The sequence below is a fragment of the Pogona vitticeps genome, chromosome 4 (genome assembly GCF_051106095.1).
Source record: "Pogona vitticeps strain Pit_001003342236 chromosome 4, PviZW2.1, whole genome shotgun sequence".
Lineage (NCBI taxonomy): Eukaryota > Metazoa > Chordata > Lepidosauria > Squamata > Agamidae > Pogona > Pogona vitticeps.
The window spans coordinates 56,899,189-56,916,612 of record NC_135786.1 but is presented as its reverse complement, the minus strand read 5'-3'; the positions used below and the strand labels follow the sequence as shown (position 1 = coordinate 56,916,612).

The window sequence follows — 17,424 nt, the reverse complement described above, 5'->3', positions numbered from 1 at the left end:
AAAGGAGAGGCACTACTGTTTGGTCTTCGTGAGTTGGAGGTTTTGTTTTGTGGCAGGACGCAAGCCTGTGTCCCTGCCCCTGTCCAAATTGGGCTGTTACACTGCTCTCATCAACAAAGGAAAGGCAAGTCCTCTCAAAGGGGTTTCCTTCTGCGTTCTTGCTTAGAATTTGGCCTTTCAGCACTGGGCAACCTTCACCTCCTTATCTAGGTAAGTAATTTATCCTTATCTTCAGTGTACAGGTCGAGAAAGTGAAGTGCAAAGAAGGGAGGGTAAGAGACCACTGCTATTTGGAAACTGTGCCTTCTCTCCCTCTCCCTCTCGCTCATCCCCACGCCCACTCCCAAGGTACGATAGAGGATCCAAGCAAACCATTCTCTTAACGACAATCAGTGGCACCAAATGTGAGGCCCACTGAGCATACCCATAATGGTACATATATGGAGGTGAAGGAAGATGTCTAAAGAAGGCGGGGGAACACCAATGCAGTAGAATTCTGGGATGACAGCAGAAACTGTTCAAGGATAATTTTTCTCTAAAAAGCAATATGATGGAGATGGGTGTCCCCATTCGGCCATTAAAACACAGTGCAGGATATTGATAGTAAAGCCATTCCTTAAATATTTCACACACCTTGGAGATCCTACTAGGTTCATCATAAGATGGAATTGACTTGATGGCACATAACATACAAACTAAAAAAGAAATAAGAAACCTAAATGATAGAGAGTTTGGGAAAGCAAATCTTTGGAACTTCAACTCTTAGAATTTGTGGTTAAACTTTGTTTTATGCATAGCTCTGTGTGTGTGTGTGTGTGTGTGTGTGTGTGTGTGTGTGTGTGTGTGTGTGTGTGTGTGTGTGTGTGTGTGTGTGTGTGTGTGTACGCACGCATGCACATGATCTGCACTTTGGCAATAATGTAGTAAATCTAGATTCTGCTGTTGCTTCAGCATGTGAGCTTGAAAATGAACGGTGAAATCCAATCATTTTTGTGCAAACTATCTTATTTTAGTCAACTTGTGAGAATGAGAACATGAATAACGTCCCTGAAAAGAACATGGTGGTAGTGGAAAGAGCATCCTTAAATGCCATCCTTATCTTTTTCTTACCTGTCTTTGCCTGGGTTTAGAAGCATGAGTCCTCGAAATGTGATGGACTAAAAGAGCTTTCCCATCAACCAATCCCTTCCGGCTCGCACCTTCTGCCTCCACTCTTTGCCCTTGGGTTGGATTAGAGTTGCTTTCTGCTAGAGAGGCTTAGGAGAGGGAGCTCCCATTAAGTTTCCAGCGTACTACAGCGATGATGAACAGTCTGTGAGAAAAGATCAGTCATAAACAGGTGCTCTCACAAGAGAAGAATGTCCCATTGGGAGCGGTACTGGCAGTGTAGCAATAAGGAACTCCCCCTGGCCTCCCCTCTCTATCCTTCCCTGTTCTTCCCTGCTACTTTTTGAAAGCCATCTCGGGATTCTCATAAGGAAGATTGGCCTGAAGGTGAGAGTCAAGTCGTAGTGGTTTGTGTGCTCTCATTTCTGTATGGGCACATTTTTGTGTGGTACAGTAAGAGCCTCCTAAAAAAATAAACAGAATTTGCAGTGCTACTGAAGACTTCGTTTCAGCAAATGAGTGAACATATTCGATGAAACTCAGAGGTATGTATTTCATGAGTGTGTTTACAAGATTGGTGGTTTGCAGCACTTAACTGGTCTTATATGGTTGCTCCTTCTGCGAATACATGCTTGGGAGCAATTTTTATTTAACAACCACTGGCTCTAGCAAGGATATTCAGGACATACTAATCCATCCTCGGGAAAGTATGCTTTGAATGCACACATTGCTAAGTGCATAGAACAGATCTTGGATGTACATACACTTCATTATATTTGTTGTTTGGGAGTAGAGAGGAAATTAAGATACCATTTGCTTCTATGATGTTTTGTGTTTTACAGACTATTAGATTATGTAGCATATGGGAAGAGTGGAATGGAGAGAATATCCTCCTTTTATGAAAGAAAAGTACCGTAAATAAATCATAAATTAACTCTTCCCGAACATGCCAATCTTTTCTACAGCTCAACTTTTATATGTATTTGTGGCTGCCTTCATATGCTGTTTTATGGGGTGTCTTTCTGTTTCTTGTCAATAAGCTAGCTATGCTTCCATCTGTTATTTGCATTAATCTGTTGTCATACTCATTATTTAAAGCTGATATTTTACACCTTGTAAGAGCTGCTGATTTCCTCCTGCAGACCTTCCAAAGTGTATGCCTCTGTGTGTATGTGTGTGTAATTTGTCTGGTAAACCACCGCACTGTAACAACATCCCATGCAGAAGCAGCTATCATGGTGAGCATTTTACAACAGGCTCCATGTTTTTTTCTGGCAAACAGTGCTGGAAAATTTCTGTTTCTTGATTTAGTTGCCAGCCAAGATAAGGCTGCCATTGTCAGGTCACAATTTTCTATTTGGTATCCTCAACTTAAAGTTAATTGTGCAAGGCCATACTACTTTGAGGCACTATCCTTGCCATAGCTCCACAGAACTTTTACAGAACTCAGATTCCAATAGATGCCTTCTGCATATTTTGAAGGGTGATACCAAGGAACCTCAGTCTCAGAACGAATATGTGTCTGTGGCTATAACGGGACTGAAGATATAGCTCACTGATTATTGTTCTGTCTCTTTCATCTGGATCCTAGGAAAACATTTTTGTCACCTATCATCCGGTCATTTGCCAGCCACACCTCTGAGGAAGTAGTAGTAATACATTTGCTCACTGATTTATCACTTCTGCTGTAGCACAATTTGCACTGGCAGCCAAGAAGTTGCAGTACTGTTTTGTCAAGGATCATCATGCTGTATAGCTGCCACAAACACATGCCACAAGTTTGGCCATTTTGAAGGATGCTATGACTGATGACAAGTGTCCTATTACAATTGCCTACTTTTCAAATGGGAAAAATCTTTTTTCCCCGTTTCAAAAAGCCTACAAAAGCCTACTGTAAAGGCCTTTTGGTCAGAAACAATAAAGTATTGATAGCAAAAGACTTAGTCATGGTTGAATGATGCCGTCAGCAGCTAGTCCTTGGGCCTACATTGAAGACAGTGAAGACATTGGGCTTTTAGGTGAAGCTGTTTTTAAAAATAAACTAACATTTCACCCATTGGGAGGATAGTATTGCCAATACTCCCATGGACAGTAATACAGACTGAGCCACTTTGGGGGATGCAGGAGCCAGAATTTTTCTGCCCCAGGACCTTCCAGGTGCTGTACAATTGGAGAAAAAAAATGGGGAACAAAAATACACATCCAGAAGTGGCTAGATGTCTAGTTCCCATTGTGAAAAATGGGTATGGGGCTGTTAATGGTGCAGAACCTAGAAGTGCCACATTTAAAAAGGGAATCACCCTTCCAGGAGGCTTCCAGGAGCAGCACTTTTTTCTTTTTCTTTTCATCAGAAATAGGAGCTTTTTGGGAGAGCTGGGAACTCAAGGGTGGTTCTAGAGTCATTCTTGGCTCACCCTGGCATAAAATAAGCATGAACAGCACATAGGCCTGCAGATGTTATTGGACTGCAAATCCCAGAATTCCTCATCATTGGTTGTGGATAATGAGCATTACAGTTAACCACATCTAGAGAGTTGCTCTTTATTTGCCTCTAAGGTAGCGCAACTCAGCATGGTGAGTTGTCTTCGCATTTCAGAGTCATGGCCTGTTTCCCTGTGTACTCACTTGCTTCATTTCCTGATGTCTTTCCATGTTCTTTTGTCGACTGCAAAAAGATACCAACATGGAAATGCATCAGTATACACAATACTTCCTTCCTTTCATTCAGACTCTCCATGGCATAGATTTGTTAGTTGGTGAGTATTTGCATAACGGCAGATTTGCAGACTATTCGTAAGTCCAGAAAATAAAGATGATCCTGTTACATACAGCACTGATGTTACCTGTCTGTCATGGGTTTGGAGGGAAAGTTCCATCCTATGGGAAGTGTAAGGCGGGACATCAGGAGGAGGGGCTGTACTGTATAAATATGTGATGCCTGTGTGGTGAGAAGAAGAGACACTGTGAGACACTGGGTTGTGACGAAGCAGCAGCTGGGAAGAAGAAGCTGTTGTGGGAGTCTGTGTGTCAGACAGGGTACTACTGTGTGTCAGAGTACCAACCTGATAGGTTCAGGTGTCTGTTGGTTAGCCAGAACTGATAGGTTCAGGGTCTGTGCTTTAAGTTAAGGGTTCTGTGTGAACCAAACTGTATGCTTGTATGAGTGAAACTAAGCCACGTTACTTTATCTATTCACCTGATTATTTTTATTATCCCTGTGTGTGTATTTAAATAAACCTTATTCTTTTTATTGTTTAAAAATCCATCCCTGGTCTGTGTGACTTCTTAAAGGGAATGGTTGGTGGCAGCTTAGTGAAACTGTGTGACATATCCCAGTAGGTCTGGGTTTGTCACATTGATTGGTGTCCAGCGTGTGGGATACGACTGGTCCAGTTGTCCAGCGGTCCAGCAAAGCCTTGGCAAGTGTGCCCAGAGCAAGGGGGGTCTAGTCAGGGACAGTCTGAGGCGCGTAGGTAATCTTCTAGGTGTACCTCACGGGGAGGTGCGCTAGTAGAAGAACGTGCCAACTGGGGAGACTTAGATTAAGGTGCTCTGAGGCAGCCTAGTTTTGGCGGGAAAAAGCTGAGGCAAAACTGCGTAGTAACAGTGAGCTAGCTTGCCAGCTGAGAGGCCCAGCAGAGGGGGGTAGGCTCTGACTCGATACTGTTGCAAATTTAGTGCTGAAGAACAGCAGCAATCTCTAGGGAAAGCTGGTTCTGAGGCAAGAAGGAAAAAAGTGGTCGTTTTATTTTGAGGCTTGACTTTTTAAAGCAGCCTGTTCTGAGGGGGGATTATGCCCTTGACTCGAAGCCAAATGGCCGAAATGAGTGAAGTGAAAGACCCCCAGATTGACCAAGGTTCTGAGGATGAATTTGGCTCAGTGCAAGGTGACAGCACAGGAGAGCAGAACCCAGAACTCAGAAAATTGCTCATAGTCCAACAGCATGAACTGAGGATGAGGCAATTTGAAGTGGAGGAAAGGTTAGAGAGAGAAAAAATGGAGGAAAGGGAAAGAGAGAAACAGCGGCAATTTGAATTAGAGAGAGAGAGAGAGAGAATGGAGAGGGAAGAAAGATTGGAGAGAGAGAGAATGGCGTTTGAATTAAGAAAACTGGAACTGATGAACCAGAACAATAATAACAATAGGGATTCTGAGGGAGGCCAATTGTCTAAAGCTGACCTGAAGAAATTCCCTGTGTACCACAAGGGAGATTGTCCTGAGGTGTTCTTTTCCTTAGTGGAAAGAGCGTTTGTGGACTTCTCAGTGAGGGAAACTGAGAAGATGACCATCATGCGATCTTTAATCAGTGGTAGCCTGGCTGAGGTTTATGCCGAGATGCCTGAGGAACTGATGAAAGATTTTGCAGAGTTTAAAAAACTGGTGTTTGCCAGACATGGGATAAATGCAGAGCAGCTGAGACAAAGATTCAGGTCCCTCACAAAAAAACCAGAACAGACTTTTACCCAAGTGGGGGCCCAATTGGTGAGGCTGCTTGAGAAATGGCTATCGCAGGAGGGAACAGAGACCTATGAGCAGCTTAAAGACTTGATAGCACTGGAACAGTTCTATTCAGTCCTGCATGGGGAATTGAAATTCCAGGTGAGGGAAAGGAAACCGAAATCTGTGGCAGCAGCCGCAGAGATCGCAGATTTTATTTCCCAAATAAGAAAGCCCTTGGGTGAGGGGAAATCTGTAGGTAAACCCAAAGAAACCTACAGCAAGTACTCTCAGGGACCAGGGAAAAGCCAGCAAGGGGGAGGGGCCCATGGTGAAGGGAAGCCCTCAGACATGAAACAAAGACCTCAGATTTTGGAGGGAAAACCAAAACAAGATGAGAGAGAATCAAAATACACCAGAAAATGTTATTTCTGTCAGGGAAAGGGTCATCTAATCTCAGAGTGTGAGAAATTAAAGCAGCTAAAAGGAATGGTGCCTCAGAATTCTAGTGGGACCAAGCCAAAAGCTGTGTTCTGTGTCCAGAAAGAGCAAGGCTCAGGGTCACTGAGGGAGCCTGTTGCCATGGCTACTCAGTCTGGAACAGCTACCGCTGCTGATCAGGCTGAGGAAAATGGTCCTCTTGTGGAGGTAAAGCGCTGCTTGCTGATAAAAACAGATTCTCAGTTGTTTGAGACAGCAGGAGTGGACGTAGGAATACTTGACCGTCAGTATAGGGGGCTGCGGGACACTTGTTCCCAGGTAACCCTGTGCCATCCAGATATTATTCCTAGGGAGTTTATAATCCCAAATGAGAGCATGAAGGTGGCAGGGATTGAGGGGCAGGTAATCTCTCTGCCAGTAGCAGAGGTACCTGTCAACTTTCAAGGCTGGAGGGGAGTTTGGAGGCTAGCGATTTCATCGACTCTGCCAGCAGCCGTGCTCGTGGGAAATGACCTGGCTGGACATGTGAAACGGGTGCTAGTGATTACACGCTCACAAGCCACCACGGGGACAGTTCAGGGGGGTAATGATGAGCCAGAGACGGAAGCAGAGGGGAGTCCAGAAGCTGTGGTGGAAACCTTAACCACAGACAGCAGATTTGGACAGGAGCAAAAGGCAGACGCCACTCTCCAAAAGTGTTTTGAACAGGTGACTGACGCCCAGCTAACACCTGAAACCCCAGTGAGATTTCTGGAGAAAAAGGGGGTTTTATATAGAGAGACCCTGAGGAATATCTCAAAAGGGGGAGATGGGATCAGAAGTCAGCTGGTGGTACCTGAAAAGTATCACCCCATGATCTTACAAAGGGGTCACTCTGACATGTTTGCTGCACACTTAGGGGTGAAAGGGCCCCTTGATTTGATCAAACAAATTTGGGAGCAGGTCACCCAGGATGACCCACAAGACGTTGTGACATACATAGACACCTTGATGAATGACCTAAGGAGAAATCTAGAGCTGGCAGCAGAAAACCTGCAAGCTCAGAAGGTCAGACAGAAAACATGGTATGACCACAAAGCTAGAGAGAGGCACTTTGACCCAGGGGAGGAAGTGCTTTGGCTTAGGCCCTGCAGAGAGAACAAACTGCAGCTCAAATGGGCAGGACCATATAGGGTCATTTCCAAGATGTCAGACCTGAACTACCTAATAGAGCAGGAGGAGAACCAAGCAAGGAGGGTGGTTCATGTGAATGCCCTAAAACCCTACTACAGAGGGGAACAGAGGGTTCTATTTGCTATAAAAGCAGCTGAGAGTGAGGAAGCTGAATTACCCTTCTGGGAGGGTAGAGGGGAAGTAAAATACAACCCAGAGGAGGTAAAGATCAGTCCTGCACTCACCCAAGACCAGCAGCAAGAACTAAAAATGCTGCTTAGTAAATATCAACAGGTGTTTTCCAACAAGCCGGGGATAGTGAAGGGAGTGATGCATCGGATCCACACAGGGGATGCACCCCCGCAGGCAGTATCCCCATACCGAGTAACGGGACCCTATAGGGACAAGGTGCGGAAGGAGCTGGACGAGATGCTGAGGGAGAACATAATCGTCCCCTCTTCTAGTCCTTGGTCCTCTCCAATAGTCCTTGTGGACAAGCCTGATGGGAGCATTAGGTTTTGTGTTGATTACAGGAAATTAAACCGTGTAACCACTCCTGATGCCTACCCAATGCCCAGGCTAGACAACCTGATTGAAACCATAGGGGGTTGTCGGTTCATCTCATCATTGGACCTGGTAAAGGGATGTTGGCAATTAAGAATTGATCCCAGGGATCAAGAAAAGACTGCCTTTTGCAGCCCTTTTGGTCTCTATGAGTTTCGAGTCCTGAGCTTTGGTCTCAGAAATGCACCAGCCACATTCCAAAGGCTGATGGACCAGACCTTGGCAGGGCTCAGTGACTTTACAGTGGCCTACATTGACGACATAGGGATCTTCAGTAATACCTGGGAAGATCACCTGATACACCTGGAGTTAGTGCTGCAGAGGTTAAGTGCAGCAGGGCTAACAGTAAAGGCCAGCAAGTGTCAGCTGGGTAGCCCAGAAATAAAATACTTGGGTCACATGGTAGGGGGAGGAGTGATAAAACCCCTGGAGGCCAAAATAGAAGCTGTTCGTGATTGGCCTAGACCCAACACCAAGAAAAAGGTCAAATCATTTCTTGGGTTGGTGGGCTACTACAGAAAGTTCATCCCGAGGTTTAGCGAGATTGCGGCTCCGCTGACCGATCTGACGAGGAAGAAGGCTGATGACCGCATCCCGTGGACCAGCGGCTGTGAGGCGGCGTTCCAGAGGTTGAAGGAGGCGTTAATCAACTATCCTGTCCTGCGTGCTCCAGACTTCGACCGGGAGTTCATCATCTACACCGATGCGTCTAACAGCGGGGTAGGAGCAGTTCTGTGCCAGGAGGATGAGAATGGTGACCAGCATCCAGTGTCCTACCTGAGTAGGAAACTTCAAAAAGGTGAGAGACATTTGGCAACCGTGGAGAAGGAGTGTTTGGCCATAGTCTACGCGATCCAGAAGGCCAAGCCTTACATCTGGGGAAGACATTTTGTTCTGTGCACTGACCATTCACCACTGCAATGGTTAAAGACAATGAAAACCCACAATAGCAAACTTATGAGGTGGGCTTTAAACCTACAGGACTATGACTTTGAAGTGAAGGTGGTCAGAGGGTCAGTGAACTGTGTTGCTGACGCCTTATCAAGAAGACCTGAAGAATGAAGACGGCGAAAGAATATGGACTATGTGTATATAATGATGACAAAAGTTAAATGTACCTGGTTTTGAATTTGGTTTGTATGAATAAAGGTAAATTGATGTAATGTATATGGTAAATGTTTAAATGCATAATTGCTATGGTTAACTTAGAGTGTAAGGATAAGTAAGTATTATATGGTATGTATAACTGTTGTTGTGTATTTTATACAGGTTGTTTTTTTGGTGAAAAGCACCTTAGCTTTCCCCCTACAAAACAACTTATAAAGAGGGGAGGTGTTACATACAGCACTGATGTTACCTGTCTGTCATGGGTTTGGAGGGAAAGTTCCATCCTATGGGAAGTGTAAGGCGGGACATCAGGAGGAGGGGCTGTACTGTATAAATATGTGATGCCTGTGTGGTGAGAAGAAGAGACACTGTGAGACACTGGGTTGTGACGAAGCAGCAGCTGGGAAGAAGAAGCTGTTGTGGGAGTCTGTGTGTCAGACAGGGTACTACTGTGTGTCAGAGTACCAACCTGATAGGTTCAGGTGTCTGTTGGTTAGCCAGAACTGATAGGTTCAGGGTCTGTGCTTTAAGTTAAGGGTTCTGTGTGAACCAAACTGTATGCTTGTATGAGTGAAACTAAGCCACGTTACTTTATCTATTCACCTGATTATTTTTATTATCCCTGTGTGTGTATTTAAATAAACCTTATTCTTTTTATTGTTTAAAAATCCATCCCTGGTCTGTGTGACTTCTTAAAGGGAATGGTTGGTGGCAGCTTAGTGAAACTGTGTGACATATCCCAGTAGGTCTGGGTTTGTCACAGATCCTTTCAGAGATTAAATGGGTGTCCTTCTTGATAGTCCCATTTATGCAATGTCTGCCTCCAAATAAGCCTACCTGAGACCACCATTATGATTTAGGCATCAGCAAGTAAAAATCTTATTTAGCCAAACCTCCCCATGAACATCTGGTTTTATTCTGCATTTTCTCTTTTGATTGTCATCTGATATTGTTCTATTCTTTTTTAACAGACTGGCTGCCTGGCTCCTCATTTAGTCTGTGGTATAATTGTTTTGTGCTAGTTTTGCTTCTTTTACTGTCATTTTTGTCATGGATATAATATGTTTATTTTTATCATATTGTGAAATCCTTTGAAAGCAAAAACCAGGTTAACAATTCTGGAAATAAACAGAAATACACAATTGGTGAGTGATATTTCCAACACAAAAGTGGTATAACTGCAGAACAATGGTGGTATATGATGTGGCTAGTTGTGGAAGGCGCTATGTAATTATGCCACATTGTCCATAGTTTGAGGTCCATGGTTCCAACTAATCTCTGCTTTGTCAAACATTTTTCATGCTAGACAAAAGCAGCCATTCTGATGGAAAATTTGTTATGACAGGGCTATCTTCAAGTGGGGCAATGGGAACTTCAGAGGGTGCCAAAACTAGAGGTGAATCTACTGGTGAGTGATAGGAAAATAAAATGGAATGCCTTCTAGATCTATTAATTCCTCCCCTTCCCCTTTAAAAGCAGAAACGTCCTCTTTGTGTTGAAGGCATCACCTCCTTTCTCCCTGGCAGAGAGATTCATGCCCATGTCTTAGGACACAATGGGCAGAATAAGATGACATTCACCTCCGGTGTCATACTTTCTAATTACAGGTCTGGTTGAGGAAGGAGCATGCACTGCCAACAGTGAGAAGCCCTGTTGGTGAGAGGGCGAATAGGATATCTAAATGCAAAACTCAGGGCAGTTACTTTTTAAAACCTCAGTTCCCAGAATCCTCTATGTAATTTGCCTGGGGGAATTCCAGGAATTATTATTCAGAAAAAAGTAACTATTCCAAGATGTTCAAACCTAATACAAGACGCTGACTACTCTTGCAGGATGCACCTTTGTAGGAACTTTAAGATCCACAAGAGACAAAAGACCCATGGAGATTGGATGGATGGATATTGGAATTGCAGTCCCAAAAAGTAACTAATGCAAGTCCTGAACTCAGATTAATAGTGGCCTCTGAAACAAGTGTTCCAGGGATAGAAGTGGCGTCCTGTCTGGTATGAACAGGACAGGCCGTGGCAGCAGGACCAACCCAAGACATTTTGCTATCTGAAGGAGAACAGTAAACGGTAACTTCACCCTGAGCCAAGTTAAGGTACTTAGTGCCCAAAGCTATTAGATTGGTTACTTTGGTACAAGAGACAGAAACCCCACAAACAGTCTTGTCTAACATTAGCAAGCAATAAAATAAAACAGTGAAAATTTAACCACTAAACATCTGCTACTCTCTTATGATATTCAAAACATGCCACCTAAGGCTACCTCACTGCCCGTTTGCTACCCATCCATCAGCCTTGGTTATAAGTGCTCATTTGTACCACCACCCCTTTTTTTAATGTCATGCTTTCTTTTGTTGTCCGTACAAACATTCACAACCTGGAAACCAAAGTAAACATTTATAAACATGCAACAAAAATGTTCCTTATTTTTGTCCTTTAAATAATTTGAACAGAAAATATGCCATCTGCCTTATTCTTCTGCTGTTGCCAGGCAGCCACTTTCTACTTGTGCAGAGACTTGTTTCATTAAAGAATGTAAACATTTTGGGGCCTCCAGTGTTGTGGGAGAGGAAGAATTGAACAGAATAAGGGTGACAAGTAGGGCTCCGGGTGAAAAAATGCAGAATAATACTGGCACAGAAGCATCTCTTGCCTCCCAGTCTCGCTGTTGACAAAAAACATTGAGAGAGAGAGAGAGAGAGAGAGAGAGAGAGAGAGAGAGAGAGAGGCACAAAATCATCAGCATCCCATATCAAAGGAACAATGAGGTGTCAAGGATAATCTGAAGATGGAGCTTCTCCAGGGAGCGAGAAAGAGGGCTTTAAGTGCTAGAACAAGAGTTCTCCAGTACAATAATGATGGGAGTTGAGTGGCTGTGCCAGGAACAGACCAAGGCGATTCTAGTTCTCCAGAACCTGTTCAGCCATAAATAACAGAGCATGTTAAAGTGGCAGCTTTTATACTAATTGCCAAGTCTCACAGTTACTGGCGCTGGGCGAGCAGCTCCCATTTTACCCCACTGCTTCTGTCAATTAAGTCTCTTCCTTCCTCATTCCTCTACTTGAATCTTTCCAGCAGATGGCGTCCTCTTTCTATCTTTAACGCATTCTCCATTCTGGCAGAGAAGATACTTACTTAACAGCCTGGGAGACGGCAAGAGCCTTTGTCCATGTACAGTAGTTGAAATGTGATGGATGCCAACCTGACCGTGGTGGGTTTGTGACTCATAGTTCTTCTGGGGAAATGCCTTTGCAGGGAGACTCTTTCTGTCCAGTTTACCACGGAAGGAAAGGTTGCAGCAAGGACTCTGCAGCGTTGGCTGCCAGCCGTCTGGGCCAGCATGGAGAATGGAGTGGTGCTGCAGAGGTAAGCCTGCTGTGCCCATGGCCAGCCAGCATCTGTGGAGTAGGTGATGCTTTTGAGGGAGGGAGGGAGGGAGGGAAGGATGCAGACAGACGGAAAGAGGGGATGACTGCAAAGCACAGCTTGCCAGCAGCCTATGGAAACCAAATCCTGCAGCAGAGGGGGTCCAGCCTGAAGCAACTTTTACTTAATAAAGATATGTATGCTTGACAGATATTGTGAGGGTCTTTCTCCAGGAGTGGGGAGTCCTCTGGAGCTGTGCTGGGGTAGGGGCAAGAGCATGAGAATATCTGCCTGCTTGTCTAGGCTGTTTCCCACCCTCTTGAGCTCTGGTCCTTAATCTAGTTGTTTATTCTTTCAGCAAAGAGCCACTAGGACAACGTTCAGGAGAACTGGATGGACTTGCACTGTCACTGGAAACAGGTAAGGTTAACAGAGCATCTTGGGGGTGAAAGGAGGAATCTGTAGCCCAGCAGGGGTAGGGTGGGGGAGTTCCTTCCATGCACCGCTTGGCCTGACTTGTTAGAATTGGCAGAAACTTGTGCCACCCGTGATGGGCAAGGTCTTCGTTGCTCGTTATCTGGCTAATGTTCTCAAGGGTTTGCATCCTTCACCCAATGGGATGATGGTGTCGGCCATCCTTTTTGAAAGGTGGCCCCTTCTGCCTGTTACCCAACCACAAGATACTCTTCTTGCATGGCTTAATCACTGCCTCCAAGTATTATACCTTACTCTGCAGGTACCTATTGGTCTAGGCAGAGCATAACACAAAGTCATAATTTCAAACCCCCTCCTCTAGTCCCCCTCCAGCCCCCTCACACTCTTGTGTTTCAGACTTTTTCTCCTGTCATAAAGTTTTCCAGCTATAGGAAAGCAGACATCTACCTGTATGTGTCTTTAGTGAGTCTTTGAAACAGCCTCTGCATGGTTGTTTTCTCATTCTGCTGCCGCTTTAACATATGCCTTCACTTCCCATTTTAATAATTTTTGCCTGGTGTTTCCAGACCATATGGGCTGATTCCTGTTGTTGGCTGGTGCTCTCCAGGAAAGTCTCTGCATTATATAAAAGGTTTAGGGAGGAAAGGGCATGCATGCGTGCTCTCTCTCTCTCTCTCTCTCTCTCTCTCTCTCTCTCTCTCTCTCTCTCTCTCTCTCTTAAAGTTAACTGAAGGAAAACTGTGTTTGTAGTTAATATCTAAACTACCTTGTAAAAAGATTATGTAAACTTGTTTTTTGTTTTGCTAACTGTAAATAGGACATTTTAAAAACAGCTTCTCAGCCCAGGCATCCTCTCTCAGCCCTGAACCCTGTACTTCTGGGAACTGCCAAGCTTTCTCATCCCACGGCCAACACTGTTCCCATCATCCCTGGCCAGGAGAACTAAAACTGCAGGATGATGGGAGTTGTATTCCAACAAATCGGATGGGCCACAGAGGTTGGACCTAATCAGTAGACACAGTACCAACTTACCGCTAGTAGCAGAAGCATTCCTAGGAATTTCCTTCTCTGAATTTTCTTCACAACGGCCAGTGTAACTCAGCTATTACAGCAGCTTGCTTTTGCTTTTTGTGCTATAATTTATCCCGTGTCCTTTGAATTACTGGGAGAGTCTCAATCATCAACAACAAAAGGAACTGCTAGCCATCTCATGTTAGTCAGGAGACACAGAATGGAACTCAGGATTGATGATACTACATTTTTCCGTTTATAACACAACCCAATGTATAAGACGACCCCCCCCTTTTTTAAACCCCAAATTAGAAAAGTTGATCCCTGCTTTTCCCTTCATTTTGCTAAGCCATGGAGCTCAGCAAAAGGAAGGGAAAGGCAGGGATCAAAGGGCTCCCTTTGATTGCCGCTTTTCCCTTCCTTTTTGCTAAGCCCCCTGGCTTCGCAAAAGGCAGGGGAAAGTGGTTTTTCAAAGTGACTGTCACTTTCCTGTGCTTTTTGCGAAGCGCTGCTGCTCCCTTCCTTTTTGCTAAGACCTGTAGCTTTGCAAAAGGCAGGGAAAAGCAGAGGTCACTTTTGCTTAGCAAAAAGAAGGGAAAAGGGGCGGTCAAAGGGCACCAGTGGTGGAGGCAGCAGCAGCAGCAAGTGGAGACTGAAGCAAAGTAGCAGCCCGGCTCAGCTGCCTCTTGCTGCTGCCCATTGGCTGCTGCCGCCGCCACTCAATCACAAGGAGACGATTGCTGGAGCCTCCTCCTGCTGCCTTCTGTGTATAAAACGACCCTCAATTTTTCCTCTAATTATTTTAGAAAAAAAATGTCATTTTATACACAGAAAAATATGGTAATTCTATTGCTGGTGCCATGCTGACTTTACCACATAGAAGTGGAATTTAAAATTTCTTGCCTTTTGCTTTCCACTTGATTCTGCAGGAACAATGGCCAGTTCAGAAGGAGACTCAGAAAGGATGGTGGATGAGAGAAGGATGACCTCTGAAACAACAAACAAGGTGCGTGGAGCTGAAAGCAGTTTCACATTTTCTGACTTAAGAGGGATCCTCAAGGGATTTATTTATTTAGTTATTTATTTAGGTCCAGATTAGGAGTTTATTAGACCTTGGACAGTTGCTTTAGGCCTAGCAGTGCCTTTAGAAGATCCTCTAATTGAATATGTTATTATGTTGCTATTTTGATCATTTGATTTGGACTTATTCATTCACTTGTTTGTTTGTTCATTTGTTCATAATGTTTTAACCTGCCTTTCTCCTTGAAAAGGACCCAAGGCGGTTTACATAATTAAATAGCAGTATTTAAAGCTAACAACTTTGAGTATAAAAGTACTAAAAAGGTTCATAGAATATTATACAAGAAAAATAAACAACACCAAAACACATTCAGAGCAGTAAAGTACACCAATCCATTAATTGATGCTGAAAGCCGCCCGGAGACTCTTGCAGAGTGCGGGCAGCATACAAATCGAATGAATGAATGAATGAATGAATGAATGAATGAATGAATGAATGAATGAATGAATAAATAAATAAATAAATAAATAAATAAATAAATAAATAAATAAATAAATAAATAAATAAATAAATAAATTTTAAAAACCCACTGAATCAGCTAGTCAGTCAGGGAAAGCTTGCCTGAAGAGAAAGATCTCTGCCTTCTTGTGGAAGGACAATAAAGACGAGGCCAGCCTAGCCTCCTGTGGTCAAATCAATCTCTACCACAAAATATATATGAATATACACTTAAGCTTCATAGTAGTGGATGCAAAAGGCTCAGACGCCATGTGAGTTTTACACTAGCAAGGAAGAAAAACAATCATGTCTTCAATTATGTGAAACTTTTTGGGGGGCAAAGATACTCTGAAAGCAACTAGATTTCACTTAAATTGAAGATAAGTGGTTTTAAACTTGCTAAATGAGTAAATAAACCATCCCTATACCAACTTGGAACCTGCCTTGTTCTACTACCCTAATAAGGTTTTGGCCTTGAAACAGATATCACAGTTCATTCAACTGTTTTTCCCACTTACAGAAATCTATAGAAAAGAGCAAACACATTACCAAAATTAGAGATATAGATTTGCATAACAATTGCATTTACTGAGTTATTTGTATAGAGGCAAGCTTAGAAATAATGGATTAAATTCTAAAAATAAAAATAAAAATACAGTACCTCTCATCATAGTGAGAAAGACTGTGACCAGGTGACCTGTCTACCTTCTTAGTCCATTGTCCAAGTGCTTATGGTTTACAACAACTTCAAAACCCTGCTCCCCTTTCTCTGCCTCTTTTTTGTTGTTGCTGCTGCTGCTGTTGTTGTTGTTGTCTTCAAATTTGACTTGGATTGGGCAGTCATCCAAACAGAGGACTTTTGCCTAGCAGCCCTGGAAGCAGAGGTTTTTCTTCCATCAGCAGAATACATAGCTATCCTGCCCTTCACCTGTAGAGAGACACCTTTTTCCTCCCTGTATTGCTCACTGCTGGCTGAATAGTTTGGTGAGTTGGAGGACCTGGCAGTGGAGCTGGAGGCGAGGGGTTTGATTTCCCCACTGTATCTCCCAGGAGAAGAGCCAGCCTGTGTAGCCTTGGACAAACTGCACAGCCCCAGGGAGCCTCCAAAAGTTGGGAATGGTATTCTAACTAGAAAACCCTGAAAAGGTTAGCAGTAAGGTCAAAGTTGACTTGACTGCACACATTTATTCTTCTGCCTACTACAGCTTTCTCTATTAAGTACAGCTGAGAGTACATTGACTATTGGCATGTTCATTATATGTACCTACTGCTCTCCCTTTGCAGCCTTGCATTGTGAGTCCCCGAGAGCAAGCCAGGAGGGACAGCCATGGGAGCAGGGAACTTGCTGTACACTTTGAAGACAGTGGTGAGAGCGATGAAGGTTGGTGAGTGAGTCTTTGCTGTTGCTTTCCTTGTTTGCGCTCTTTCCCTTTGCGTGTTTCTGTCTCTTCTGTGCCGTTCTCTTTCTTTCCTTCTGTTCTAATGTTGTTTACATCTTTCAGATTCTCTGCTACACATTTCCACCCCCCTCATTTTTCTTTCTCCAGTTTAATTCTTTCTCATCTGCTCTCCCCCTTAATTTTCTTTTTCTTTCCCCACTTTAAACTGTCCCCACCTTCAAAGAATCAGCACTTCTTCTTTCACCCTCAAGAATTAAGATTCCCTCTACCGGTGACAGTTTGTGACTAGCCTCGTGGTGCAGTGGTTAAAACGCTGTACTGCAGCTAAAACTGTGCTCACGACCTGGGGTTCAAATCCCAGGTAGCCGGCTCAAGGTCGACTCAGCCTTCCATCCTTCCGAGGTCGGTAAAATGAGTACCCAGCTTGCTGGGGGTGGGGGCAATGTGTAGCCTGTATAATTAAATTGTAAACCGCCCGGAGAGTGCTTGTAGCGCTATGGGGCGGTATATAAGTCCAATAAATAAATAAATAAATAGTGGGAAGGTCACCTTCCCTAACATTTAGGGGTGAGGTTCCCTTGTCCATAAGCCTCCCTATGGAGCCAGAGGTTGGCAGCTCGATTCCCCACTGTGCCTCCTGCAGTCAAGCCAGTCTGTGTGGCCTTGGGCAAACTGCACAGTCCCACGGCACCCCCCCCCCCAAAGAAGGGAATGGTAAACCACTTCTGAGTATTCTTTACCTAGAAAACCCTGGAAAAGGTTGCCATAAGTCAGAATTGACTTGGTAAAGGTAAAGGGCAAAGGTTCCCCTTGACAATTTTTGTCCAGTCGTGTCCGACTCTAGGGGGCGGCGCTCATCCTGCTCTTCAAGCCATAGAG

At 44.2% G+C, this 17,424-nt stretch overlaps 1 protein-coding gene across 5 annotated transcripts in view; it reads left to right on the top strand.

Moving 5' to 3' along the window:
• The first annotated feature begins 101 nt into the window (after positions 1–101).
• Positions 102–17,424, top strand: part of LOC110081298 (inositol 1,4,5-triphosphate receptor associated 2) — a 34,543-nt gene continuing 17,220 nt past the window's right edge. Inside the window, exons 1-5 of one of the 5 annotated variants that reach the window (XM_072997462.2) lie at positions 102–210; positions 12,070–12,180; positions 12,539–12,600; positions 14,556–14,632; positions 16,430–16,526. In XM_072997462.2, the coding sequence (XP_072853563.2) occupies positions 12,155–12,180; positions 12,539–12,600; positions 14,556–14,632; positions 16,430–16,526 (262 nt within the window). In that variant the 5' untranslated portion in view covers positions 102–210; positions 12,070–12,154. Of the gene's footprint in view, positions 211–1,513; positions 1,653–11,888; positions 12,181–12,538; positions 12,601–14,555; positions 14,633–16,429; positions 16,531–17,424 lie in introns of those variants that run through there. The other 4 variants (XM_072997461.2, XM_020797896.3, XM_020797887.3 and 1 more) reach the window with 4 other exon arrangements.